Source organism: Amblyomma mixtum, chromosome 1 (genome assembly GCF_055824585.1).
Source record: "Amblyomma mixtum isolate Tamu chromosome 1, ASM5582458v1, whole genome shotgun sequence".
Lineage (NCBI taxonomy): Eukaryota > Metazoa > Arthropoda > Arachnida > Ixodida > Ixodidae > Amblyomma > Amblyomma mixtum.
In genome coordinates, this window is record NC_143012.1 from 55640955 (window position 1) to 55654351 (window position 13397).

Below are 13397 nucleotides of genomic sequence, written 5' to 3' on the forward strand. Positions count from 1 at the left end.
ACCAGTTCTCGCGGCTACCAAAGATGTACTGGCACAGACCACGCCTCGCTTACTCCACTTAAGAACGTGGGTGGCGCTGGTGAACACTCCCAAGGTTAGGTTATTTGTAATCATACAATACCCCCGAAAGCAGAAGGTTTGACAGCCGTCGCCGTAGCTCAGCGGTAGAGCACCGGACGCGTAATTCGGAGGTCGTGGGTTCGGATCCCATCGGCGGCATGTGGTTGTTTTTTCTTCTGCTTTTCTAATCAGTTAGCTTTAAGCGATAACATATTCAGTAATATAAATTGATCAACACCACAAAATAAATAAATAAATTAAAAATCCACTGTGCCCCTTGGTTTCTGTGGCTGTTGGCTTCCCTCATATTTATAACGAGCCCCTCGTTTCCCTTTCCGTGTCTGCTTAATTACTCTTGCACAGTTAGTCGGCACACCGCCAGCATGTCCAACAAGACGGAAATTGCTTTCCAATCTTTATTATTCATTAGAGTTTGATTGCTACTTTTACTTTTTCAATTTCAAGTCTTCCAATGTTGCACGCTAACAGGGCTACTCCCTGTTTCTTTGTACAAAAAATTTCACGGCCAAGCATATAGGAGTTAGGCTTATCTTCACAACCGCACTGCCTGGCTAATATATAGCCTCCGCAGATCACCTTATTCACACTTTGGCATGAGGATTCCGGGGGCAGAACTGAAAGACTGCCTCATTCTTCGAGCCCATGGAACAGCAGGTGCGGTTCTAGAACATTCTGAGCGTCTTATATTCCCTCACCGAGGCGAAGCCGCGAACAGTTTGCTTCCGTCAACGCAGAAGGTTGGTAATCCGCCCGCAGCTCGACGATGATGGCAAGCTACAGTACCTTTAAGGACATGCCTTTCGACCTCATGGCACTCCACAAAGAAACAACGGAACGCAGTGGCTACCACTACTTTTTTAAGGTAAGTGCATTCGTTTCATGATCTTCCGAGGGTTAGCACGAAGTTGCTACTTAATGTTCTCTGCAAGCACAGCATGCACTCCTTATTGCCAAATTGTAGTGATTAAAATGTACTTGCCTTACTGTAGGCTCGTACCTGCTACAGTCTTACTAGCGTAACACTCGACCTCGGATATTTTTGTTGTGCCCGTTGGTGCCCAGTTGTCGCGTTTTACTTGCGGCAACCTTTCTGAGAGCTTATAAAGTGAAATGACTACTTAATATTTTAAACAAATTGTGTTTGATTGATTAAAAATGTTCTTAGTAATTGTTTACTCAACTAAAACAATATGTCCAAGGTGGCAGAAATTTAATTTATGCAAGCAGACAAGTGTTGGACTTGTCTTTCAGTGTGCGAGTGCTTTCAAGTCCTTTGCTGAAGCTCAAGTTCTGACCCGTCTGAGAACGCCTTTGAAAGCACTGAAGAAAATTATTGAAAAGCATGTAACCTTGCAAGAAAACCCATGTTGCCTCCACAAAGATGTGATTGGAAAACTTCTTGAGCGCTTTGTCTCCACACGGCTTCGCATCTATCTGCGATGGCTTAACACTACTGAAAAACCAGCCGAGTGTTACGCTAGCAAGACTGTAGCAGGTACGAGCCTACAGTAAGGCAAGCACATTTTAACCAGATAACCTTCCTGAGAGCTTATAGAGAGAAATGACTTAATATTGCATTGAAATATTGCAGTTTATTGCAGTTTATTGAAATAAACTTAATATTGCAAATAAATTATTTGATTGCTGAAAAATGTTCTTAGTAATTTTTTTCCTCTTCAATAGGCACTTCAACTACTGTCGGCCTACTTATGCAACGTGTCATTTTTCTTGTAGTCACATAAATATGATTAGAAATCTATAATAAGAAACAAAATTATTAAGTGCTGCGAACACGAAATTCCATCCAAGTGTAATAATAATTGTAATAATAATTCTAGTGATGCTTGTGGGAAGCATACGAGTGAAAAATGTTCATAAAAAAGGGGTAACCTCGCAAGAAAATATTGCCACCTTCAGGTTATGGTACACGGGACATGTGTCTCACACCTTTGGAAACCAACTCTTTATGTAAGCAGACTGCTAACCAGACGGCAGAGAAGAAAATTCACATTTACATCACGGTGGTATTGGCTTTACACGCCCGTCCCCTTCTCTCTGACCGATAGATAACCTGCCGCCGCAACACACCCAGCCACGGCCGGTCTCGAGGGGGGCGCGCTCGCTCTTTTGCCCCCCTCGAGACCGGCCGTGACCCAGCGCATTCGAAAGAACCAAGATGGCGCCGAAAGGAGTGGGTGTCCCCACCCTGAAAAGCAGCTCTGGCATCGAGGCACCTTATCCGTATGCACGGAGGAAAAAAAACTAAGGAGGGGGCATGACGTCACGCGGCCAGCGTTCGCAAGCCGAGTGTTTTGAAGTCGTTTTCTCCCTCAGTTTTTCGCTCTCCGAGCCGGTCCTTTATGTTTTGATTCCGGTATGTTTTAGTGCGCGCGTATGCGCGACCCAACGTTTTGGCGCGACCCGCGGCGCGGGCGTCTACAGCAAGGAAGTTGGTCTACAGTTAGTCTGCCGCGCTAATCGGCGCATGCGCGCGCGCAGCGGGGCTAGACTTTACCGCACGCTATCACGTGGTGCGATCACGGGGGGACACACTCTCTTTTTTTTGCTATATCTTTACTTGTTAAGACAAGGCTTCAAGGTTGTCGCCGGACGCTCCCTCCTCAGTTTTTTTTCCTCCATGGCCGTATGTCGCCTACACACCCAGAGGGCACCACCCTCGCACAGGCGCTGCGTTTCACAGCTCATGACGGCGTCTTGCCGGCCAGGGAGCCGGCACGAGCTAAACGCTTAAACACAAGCGTATTGGCAAAAACGGCACGTACGATCTTGTGCCGTTGCCTAGAAACTCGAGTTACTACCTGAGCTTACACGAGTTACTCGCTTAAACTCAGATAAGATGGCACGACGGACGAGCGTCGTGCCATCTGACCGAGAGGTTGCTCGGGAGGAGCAACATGGGTCGCAGAATCCCGACGGGTGGCTGGGATAGAAACAGCCACCTGCCAGTGCAGTGGCGCATCTCTTAACCGCTGTTCTGGTAGTGGTATATGAGGACTCGCCGCCATCTATGAATCTTAAGTAGGAATTACCATTTCAGCATACATGGGCATTGACACACTAAAGATATCATGCCACACCCCTAAGACGGAGTTTAAGTGCCCCCTCCAATTGAAGAATGAACATCTGCTTTCGAAGGTCTACCTGGATTAACTACGTTAAGCCGCTATGAATTTTTTCTTCTGCTTTTATTAATCTCACATTGATGAAAACTACATATTAAAAAGCATCCCCTATGCTCCCTCTTTTCGGTGACTATCGGGTTCCGTCAATTATATTCTAGTTAAGTTGGAGGCTAGCTTGCTACAGGGATTCGAACTGACCACATATGCACTTCCAATTGTATGCCTTCTCAGACACCCCTTTTCACCGAGAAGCGAGGCAGTTACTGGCCCATATCCTTTCCGCAAAAAAAAAAAAAAAAAACAAATTTCCGTACGAAAATTGTGACGCATGCATTCGTCGTACATCTTTGCGGGTGGTGTCTTACAGTGTCTCGTTCTATATTGCATGGGTTCTCAGGTTGAAGGCTAGCTCGCGAGAGGTATTCAAACCTAGTGTTTGTTTCACTCCGACCTTTTTGGATTCGAATTTTATGGAATCAGCGTTTGGAGGCGCATTTTCGTTTCATTTCTCAGGGCGCAACGGGCGTCCAGGTCCAACGTTCACGATGACGCAATAATGCTTTCTTCACAGCTGGTAAGCAGCCTCATTTTCCCTCTGAGTGTTTTTATGCGAAGCATATTAACGTGGGTTTCGGGCCTTCGCGCTACGCCCGGCAGTGGCCACCATTGACCTTGAAGTGAGATCACATGATGTGACGTCACGTGATGACATCACACCGGCTGCAGATGGGGCCTCATATCGCGCCGTCGGACGTCGCCCGGCGGAGGCCTCCACGCTTCGGTTCGCGCCGTCGCGCGCGACGCGGCGGCGGCGCCACCATCGCTGCATCACGTGATATGTGACGTCACGCCAGGGATGAAGCGGCGCGCGCCCGCCGTCGCGTCAGTCTCTGTGTCCGCAACCGCGCCAGCGTATTTGCGCCGGGCGTGTATGCGGTCAAGATGCCTCCAAACGCTAAGGACGTTAATAATAAGAATGCAAAACGAAGGCTGCTTCGCATCCACTGGGCTTAACCTTGATAAGCCTCCAACTTTCTTTTCTTCTTTTCAGAATGGGATAGAGTTACCCGACAAGCGTTACCACGAGACACCACTGCCGAAGAGGCCTGGATACGCGGTCCGCCTATTTGAATTCTGCTCCGACACCACGTAAGGAAGAAGCGCTTTTGCTTTTAACCCGAACATGGCGCAACCAGGGTGTCGTACCCGGAATTTTTCGGGTTCGGTTCAGGTTCGGGTTGACGCCTTTCGAGCTCAGTTCCGATCGGCTCCAGAGCGACATTCTGTTCTGGTTCGAACCGGTCCGGACCGTATTGTAACGGGTTCAAACGGATTCACGACAAAAAAAAAAAAAATAGAACGTGGATGTGTTTCATTCAACCTTGTTATATAAAATAAAAGTCCAAAAATTTCTTTAATGCGAGCTGTTCTCACCTAACTCACTTTGTTTATTGTCCGCGGCAAAAAGAAGAATTTACGACAATAGCCACAAAATGAAATGAACTCGAAATCAATGTAAATCGGCTATGCTAACGCTATAATCTATGTGAGGAGATATAAGGCGAAAAGCCAGTGGATTTGGAATTTACAAAACCCTGAAGCTTGAGCATTTTTGGAGGCCCCGTCGCACGAGTAAATGGTCTCTCCTGAAGCTCGAGTCAGTCGGGAGTTTCATGTACAGGTGCGGCCAGAATAATACGGAGCACGCGAAAGGCGGCCAAGCTAGCAGAACCTGCATCTAAGCGCCACCTATCAACACAACAAAGACACCCCCGGCTATCCGCGCGCAGCGAGAGTGCCTGCCGCCGAGCCCCCCCTCTTTGCTGCAACCCTGCCGTTATCACTGGAGGGACGAGATGACACGTAATGCCAAAACGGCCGTCTTGCGCCCGTTTACAGCGCTCGCCGCTCCTCGATACGAGAAATGATGCAACGAAGCGATATGACGCTGTCACCAGAGTATCAGTCGATCGTAGAGCAAGGGATTGCATGCTATATGCTGTGATGTTGATAGGCCTGCGGAAAAAGTGGGTCCGTGCTACCGGCGCCATCTCGCCGCGTCCAAATTAAGATAGTTCCTGTCGCCACTACTAGGCAGCGCGCATAAGCACGTTTCCGCTGCTCCGCGACCCTTCCTGTGCTCCGTATTATTCTGGCCGCACCTGTACGCAGTGCACTTACGCGGGCGCCGACATGACCGCCGCACGCGGCCTCAACGTTCCCGCGCACTATTTAGAAACGGAGCTCTCATCTATCGGCACCTATATACACACAAGAACCTTTCCGTCGCCCCCAAACCAATTCGCCAGTCATCCCCCCTTCCGCCCCCCCCCCCCCTCACCATTCTTACTACATGGAACGAAAATATGTGAAAACCCCTCCACCGCCTATCCCCCAACCATCGAGAGCCTCGTGGGTGCACTGGATCTATCTAACTTCCTGAGCTTACCAAACATATTTTATTTAAATCACCTCTTCGATAGCCTTTCTGACACGCGTTATACATGGTGTCCACGCTAACTCTAGCCAAGTGTTAAAAGAAGTAGGATATTTGAGATAGGCCAGGGAAACCACTTAGATACAGCTACCAACCGGCTTGCGCGCCATAGGCCATTTTTTGTTTTGCAATTAATGAAATAGCAATTAAGATAATTTTTCTAAATGCGTAAATTTTGACTTTAGACAGCAGATGTGAATAGGTCGGCTAAACAGAGAACCAGTGATTCCACGGAAGTGTGACTCTCGTATTCGAGGCTCTCTGGCCTTTGTTTATTTCGGTGTAGCTCACAAATAATCCTTCTTTTTTTAGATACCTCTACTCCCGCATTTTATTGCTAAACAGCATGCCTCTTCACTGAATGCCATTTTTTTAAACCGCATTTGCACGAACAGATAGATTAAACACTCTATATGGAGTAAATATTTCTGCACTACAGTTCAACTTTAAGTAGCGATTCTTAATGTAATGCATAAAAAACACCGTACTTTGTTCTCAGAAAACGCAATTCTGAACGCTTTGTAAAAGTCTCCACACCAAACATTTCTCAGTTTTAAAAAAAATTAATAGTTTAATAGTACCCAATTCCTTATTAATAATCTCAACTCAAAAGAGAATTTTAGTGACCAAGGCAGCAGGCAAAAAAAAAAGAAATTGGTGCTCACCAAGTTTGCACACATCTGCGCGCCCATACCCACCCTTTCCCAGAGGTGCCGCCGCCGCCGCGATCACCAGTTGCGCATGCACAGTAGCGCCACACAGATAGCGTGCAGGGGCCGCCGGGGACGCAACAATAAATGGTTACGCGCAGATGTTGCTTTCCCAAACCTCCAGGTTTAACCACGGCTAAACCACAGCCAACTTGAATCGTCACTAGACTTATTTGTATTCATTTTGGGATCCACGACTAGCCTCTGGCTGAGGATCCTCGAGTGTCTTTATGTAATTTCATGTGTACTTTGAAAGAAAGAAAGAAAGAAAGAAAGAAAGAAAGAAAGAAAGAAAGAAAGAAAGAAAGAAAGAAAGAAAGAAAGAAAGAAAGAAAGATAGAAAGTGTTGTGTGCGCGCGAAACCAAGCACTCGTGTTATCGCGTACTGTCTGCGCATGCTCACTGCCCGGCTATCTCTTATCGGGTAGCCCGTGCTGGCTTTAAAAGACCGCTCGCACGGGCCCACCGCGCTCAGTATGTAACCTGTTGGCTTCCTGCCAAGTAGCAGGAATAAACGTTCCTTCGATGCTACGTCTACGCCGCCCAGTTCTTGGATGCCAGACATGACATATTGGCGACGAGGATGGGATGACCGCCGTACGGAATTCGCAGTGTGAAGAACCTGGCCTCTGTGTAAAAGCTTCCCGCCACGAAGATTTCCCTGCGGTGAAATTCCTGAAACTGGCATCACGGCAGCCGAAACTTCCAAGTGAGTCATGAGTCGCATCGGCCACATTGAACCTTTCGACGAGACCACGAGTGACTGGCGCTCGTACGAGGAAAGGTTGAAAGCCTATCTTTTGGTCAATGATGTTCCAGTAGCAAAGAAGGTTCCTGCTTTCCTAAGTCTCATCGGCGCGAAGACCTATGCGCTGCTCAAGTCGCTGACGGCACCGGACGCACCGTCGTCACGAGAGTTTGACAGTCTTCTGAAACTCCTGAGCGATCACCTGGCGCCGCAGTCGTCCGTCATCGCAGAGCGTGCGAAATTTTACAAGCGGTCACAGCGAAGCGGTGAGTCCATTACAGAATTTGTCGCGGAACTTCGAAGGCTGGTGCAGAGTTGCGAATTCGGAAGTTTCTTGGATGAAGCGCTCCGGGACTGTTTCGTTTGCGGCCTGCTCCGCGAGGACATTCAGCGTGTATTATTCACAGAAGACAAGAAGCTAACCTTCCAGAAGGCCGTAGATAGAGCTCTTGCCATGGAAACTGCAACTAAAAGCGCGGCGTTCACGCATAACAGCGCATCCCCGGCGTACGAAGTGAATAAGGTTCGAGGCGAAAAGCAGTCTGTGATGTCGCCAAGCTGCTTCCGTTGCGGGTCACCCAATCATTCTAGCGAAGCATGCCCTCATATCGGCGATACATGTTATAATTGTAACCGAAAAGGGCATATTCAACGCGCCTGCAGGAAAGGAAAGAAAGCTAGGGAGGCAAAGCCCCGGAAACGTGTGAAGATGCTCACGTCCGTCCGAAACGAGTCGTCTGTCCCACTTAAATCAGTCAACGCAGACCCATTTACTGTACCCGTGAACGTTGACGGTGTCCTACTGACGATGGAGCTTGACACCGGCGCAGCCGTATCCGTCATATCATGGCGCGAATACCAGAGGCTGTTTCCACGTAAGCGACTTCAGCCAGCATCGTTAAAGCTGCGCACGTATACTGGGGCTATGGTAAAACCGAAGGGTCTGGCGAAAGTCGTCGTGCACCACAACGACCAGAGCGTGGAGCTTCCCCTGTACGTCGTGGACACTACAGGACCGGCACTCCTCGGCAGAGAATGGTTGCAAGATATTCGTCTGGATTGGAAAAACCTAGTTTTTTTTAATCACCTTGGTCTCTCTCGAGAAATGTCAAAGCACTGGCAAGAAAAGCTGGAAGCCATGCTAGACAGCCATTCCGAACTTTTCAAGGATGAGCTAGGTACCATCACGGAAGAGCAGGCCGAGCTTGTCCTTCGCGAAGGGTCACAGCCGAAGTTTGTAAAGGCAAGAAGCGTTCCCTTTGCTCTGCAAGGTGCAGTAGAAGCGGAACTTGTGAAAATGGAGAAGCTGGGCATCATAACGCCTGTTGCTAGAAGCGAATACGCAACGCCCTTGGTACCGGTAGTGAAGAGGGATGGAAGCCTCCGGCTGTGTGGCGATTATAAAACCACCGTCAATCCCTGTCTGGAAGTAGACCGGTACCCGCTACCTCGGATAGATGACCTTCTAGCAGCGCTTGCAGGAGGAGAGGAATTTTCGAAGATCGACTTGAGTAGGGCCTACCAGCAGGTAGTTATGGCGGAAAGCTCCCGGAAACTACTGACGATAAACACGCATAAGGGATTGTATACTATGAACCGTCTGGCTTTCGGCATTTCGTCCGCCCCAAGCATATTTCAAAGAATTATGGACAACATGCTGAAAGGTTTGGAAGGAGTCAGTTGCTACCTTGACGACATCCTGGTCACAGGCAAGACCAAGCAAGAGCATTTCCATAACTTGGAAGCCGTCTTGTCAAGATTGCAGGAACGCGGTGTGCGCATCCGGCGCGATAAGTGCTCGTTCTTTCAACGAGAGCTCCGTTATCTGGGCCACGTCATCAACGCCGAGGGTGTTTGCGCATCGCCTGAAAAGGTATTGGCACTGCTTAATGCGCCTGCTCCAAAAGACAAGCAGCAACTGCAGTCATTCCTTGGGATGGTCAATTATTACGGCAAGTTTGTTCAGCGTCTGTCGACTTTGGCACAGCCGTTGTACAGGCTGCTAAAGCAAACAGAGTGGACGTGGGATGCGTCATGCCAGCTTGCTTTCACGGAGATAAAAGCAGCTATGGCTTCCCCTCCAGTTCTTGCCCATTATGATCCGAAGCGACCGCTTCAACTTGCCTGCGACGCATCTCAGTACGGCATAGGCGCAGTTCTTTCGCAGAAAATGATCAATGGATCAGTTCGACCGGTTGCCTACGCATCCCGCACATTGTCAAGTGCCGAAAAGAACTACAGTCAGATCGAGAAAGAAGCCCTTGCCCTCGTATTCGGCGTAAAGAAGTTTCACTTCTACGTCTACGGAAGGTTCTTCACGCTTGTGACTGACCATAAACCACTGCAAACAATTTTCGGCCCGAAAACAGGCATTCCCGCGATGGCAGCTGCCCGCATGCAGCGTTGGGCGCTGACGCTGTCAGCCTACAACTATGCTCTTGAATTCAAGAAATCTACCGATAATGCGGAAGCAGACTGTTTATCGCGCTTGCCGCTCGACAGCAGCGAAAAGCAATCGGCAGAAGAAAGCGAAACTTTTTATTCGCTTCGTTTGGAAACGCTGCCTGTCACAGGCCAAGACATCGCTCGTGAAACGAGGCGTGATCCTTTACTAAGCAAGGTACTGAACTTCACAAGTGCTGGCTGGCCGTCGCATGTCGCTGAGAAGGAGTTGAAACTTTTCTTCGACAAGCGTTTGGAGCTCACAGTTCATCAAGGGTGTTTAATGTACGGCATGAGAGTAGTCGTGCCTCCAAAACACCGAGCCTTCTTGCTTGAGGAACTTCATCAGGGTCATCCCGGTATCGTAAGATGCAAAGAACTCGCGAGGAGCTACGTCTGGTGGCCTGGTATCGACGCGGACCTAGAGCAACACGTGAAGAAATGTGAATAGTGTCAACAGCAACGGAACGAACCAGCACCGGCTCCGCTTCATCCATGGTCATGGCCGACTTCGCCGTGGCAAAGAGTTCACTTGGACTTTGCTGGACCCATGAAAGACAAAATGTTCCTTGTTGCTGTGGACGCACACTCAAAATGGCCGGAAGTTTATGTCATGCAGAAGACTACGGCGTACCACACAATTCAGTGTCTCCAAGACCTGTTCTCGCGTTTTGGCGTACCCGAGACCATCGTGACCGACAACGGACCACAGTTCGTTTCCGAAGAATTCAAGAGCTTCGTCAAAGGCTTCGGTGGTCGTCATATCGTGAGTGCAGCGTACCATCCAAGCACGAATGGCCTTGCAGAGAGATTTGTACAGACAATGAAATCTGCGTTGCGGAAAGGACGACCCCAAGACTCCTTGCAGGCAACCTTACAGACGTTCCTGATGACGTACCGCAACACGCCGCATGCGACTACAAGAGAAACTCCAGCAAACCTTTTCATAGGTAGACGACTGCGCACGAGACTCGACGCAGTCAAGCCTTCTGTGGGGGGAAGAGTGGCTCAGCAACAGCTCTCCGATATGGTGCGACGCAAGGCACGTGAGCGACTTTTCAACATCAACGATGAGGTCCTCGTGAGGAATTACAGAGGTCCTGAGAAATGGGTCCCTGGCACTATCATTCAGCAGTCTGGCCCCGTTTCATTCAAGGTTCGAGTTAAGACGAATCGTGGGGTGCTCATTTGGCGTCGTCATCAAGACCAGCTACTGCTCAGCATCGACAGCTCAAAGCAGAGCATCATGGAAGATTTTATTCCAGATTTCGGGGATCCTGAGAGCGCCAACGAGCCACTTCCAGCTGCGGCCCCTGCGGCAACGACCGACCCTCCAGGGGAGCGACGCTATCCACAGAGGGACCGGCGACCTCCTGACAGATATCAGCCATAGCATTAGTTGCATTGTATAATGTAGCAAAAATACTTTGTGCTCATTAGGAGGAAGGAGATGTTGTGTGCGCGCGAAACCAAGCACTCGTGTTATCGCGTACTGTCTGCGCATGCTCACTGCCCGGCTATCTCTTATCGGGTAGCCCGTGCTGGCTTTAAAAGACCGCTCGCACGGGCCCACCGCGCTCAGTATGTAACCTGTTGGCTTCCTGCCAAGTAGCAGGAATAAACGTTCCTTCGATGCTACGTCTACGCCGCCCAGTTCTTGGATGCCAGACATGACAGAAAGAAAGAAAGAAAGAAAGAAAGAGAGAAAGAAAGAAAGAAAGAAAGGAAGGAAGGAAAGGAAGAAGGAAAGGAAGGAAGGAAAGGAAGAAGGAAAGGAAGAAGGAAAGGAAGAAGGAAAGGAAGAAGGAAGGAAAGGAAGGAAAGGAAGAAGGAAGGAAAGGAAGAAAGAAGGAAAGGAAGAAAGAAGGAAAGGAAGAAAGAAGGAAAGGAAGAAAGAAGGAAAGAAAGAAAGAAGGAAAGAAAGAAAGAAGGAAAGAAAGAAAGAAGGAAAGAAAGAAAGAAGGAAAGAAGGAAAGAAGGAAAGAAGGAAAGAAGGAAAGAAAGAAAGGAGGAAAGAAGGAAAGAAGGAAAGAAAGGAGGAAAGAAAGGAGGAAAGAAAGAAGGAAAGAAAGAAGGAAGGAAAGAAGGAAAGAAAGAAGGAAGGAAAGAAGGAAGGAAAGAAGGAAAGAAGGAAAGAAGGAAGGAAAGAAGGAAGGAAAGAAGGAAGGAAAGAAGGAAGGAAAGAAGGAAGGAAAGAAGGAAGGAAAGAAGGAAGGAAAGAAGGAAGGAAAGAAGGAAGGAAAGAAGGAAGGAAAGAAGGAAGGAAAGAAGGAAGGAAAGAAGGAAGGAAAGAAGGAAGGAAAGAAGGAAGGAAAGAAGGAAGGAAAGAAGGAAGGAAGGAAGGAAGGAAGGAAGGAAAGAAGGAAGGAAAGAAGGAAGGAAAGAAGGAAGGAAAGAAGGAAGGAAAGAAGGAAGGAAAGAAGGAAGGAAAGAAGGAAGGAAAGAAGGAAGGAAAGAAGGAAGGAAAGAAGGAAGGAAAGAAGGAAGGAAAGAAGGAAGGAAAGAAGGAAGGAAAGAAGGAAGGAAAGAAGGAAGGAAAGAAGGAAGGAAAGAAGGAAGGAAAGAAGGAAGGAAAGAAGGAAGGAAAGAAGGAAGGAAAGAAGGAAGGAAAGAAGGAAGGAAAGAAGGAAGGAAAGAAGGAAGGAAAGAAGGAAGGAAAGAAGGAAGGAAAGAAGGAAGGAAAGAAAGAAAGAAAGGAAGAAGGAAAGAGAGAGAGAGAGAGAAAGAAAGAACTGTCTGGAATTGTATGAACAGCAAATTAGCTTACTATTTTGATCCATAATGAAGTTTCTCGTTTCAAAAGTCTAATAATTACTACCTCTAGTGCTGTATTCTTTTCGTCATTTTATTGACAGTGGGCACCAGGTCCCAGCTGGCTGTTTACAAATATTTTACTGCCATCCGTCTTCATTAGGCATTACTGCTTATTGCTTTCACAAAGGCGCTACCTGAAGGCACAGCGCACTTCGAAAATACTCACCCGTGGAATATGCAAACCCCTGTTTAAAAGCAATTCCTTACCTGAGCATTCCTGCTCTCGTAATTCGCATTTTCCTTCCTGTCATGTAATTAATTTTAATGTGCCACAACGTTTTGAGATTTGAAAAACTGTTGCTGATAAACACCCTGTTATTTTTGGGGGGCAATTGCAGTACTTTTTTGAGAATTTCGCAATATTCAAGGACCCAAATCTATATACACTGTAGGTAAAGCATGCCCAGTGTTTTTGCACTAGCATTTGAAATAGTGACGTAATCGACGATTGAATTTTGCGCTTCTGCTCAATGCACTGGAGGTGTGCAGGAAAGTTCAGCGTGACGTCATGGAAGGTATGATTTCAAATTGCCGCTGTCGTCAGCCACACCTTGACTCGTTAGACGCTGCCAAGCAACTCTCGCAGGGTTTGCCTTCAGTGGCGTTGCTTTTTTCCTTTAAAGCAGGCGTTTGCGCGTTGGAAATGTATACCGATACCTTCAATGACGTCATCAGGCGCCTCCCACTTGGCGTTGTGCGCTGCGGAGAAGCTTGAAGGGCGTCCGGATTTTGATCGGCGAATATTGTTTCACCGTGGCGACTACTTCACTATTTCAAGCGCTAGCCCAAAAAGCCTTCGCATGCTTTTACTCGAAGTTTCACACATTCGACCCTCTTAAGCTCGTTGATTTCTAAAACCTATGCAGTTTCCCTTTAAGGAAGTGCCGTTTCCAGAAGTGAACGTATCTCTTATGGGATAGCATTTACATTATTTTGCAAGAACCACCCGCCTTCTTTTTGAC

At 48.0% G+C, this 13397-nt stretch overlaps 1 protein-coding gene across 1 annotated transcript in view; it reads left to right on the forward strand.

The window, feature by feature from the left end:
• The first annotated feature begins 691 nt into the window (after positions 1-691).
• The window catches only part of LOC149366340 (uncharacterized), a 68917-nt gene continuing 56211 nt past the window's right edge, over positions 692-13397 (forward strand). Inside the window, exons 1-2 of the mRNA XM_089570356.1 lie at positions 692-943; positions 4276-4373. Coding sequence (XP_089426482.1) covers positions 845-943; positions 4276-4373 — 197 coding nt within the window. The 5' untranslated portion in view covers positions 692-844. The remainder of the gene's footprint in view (positions 944-4275; positions 4374-13397) is intronic.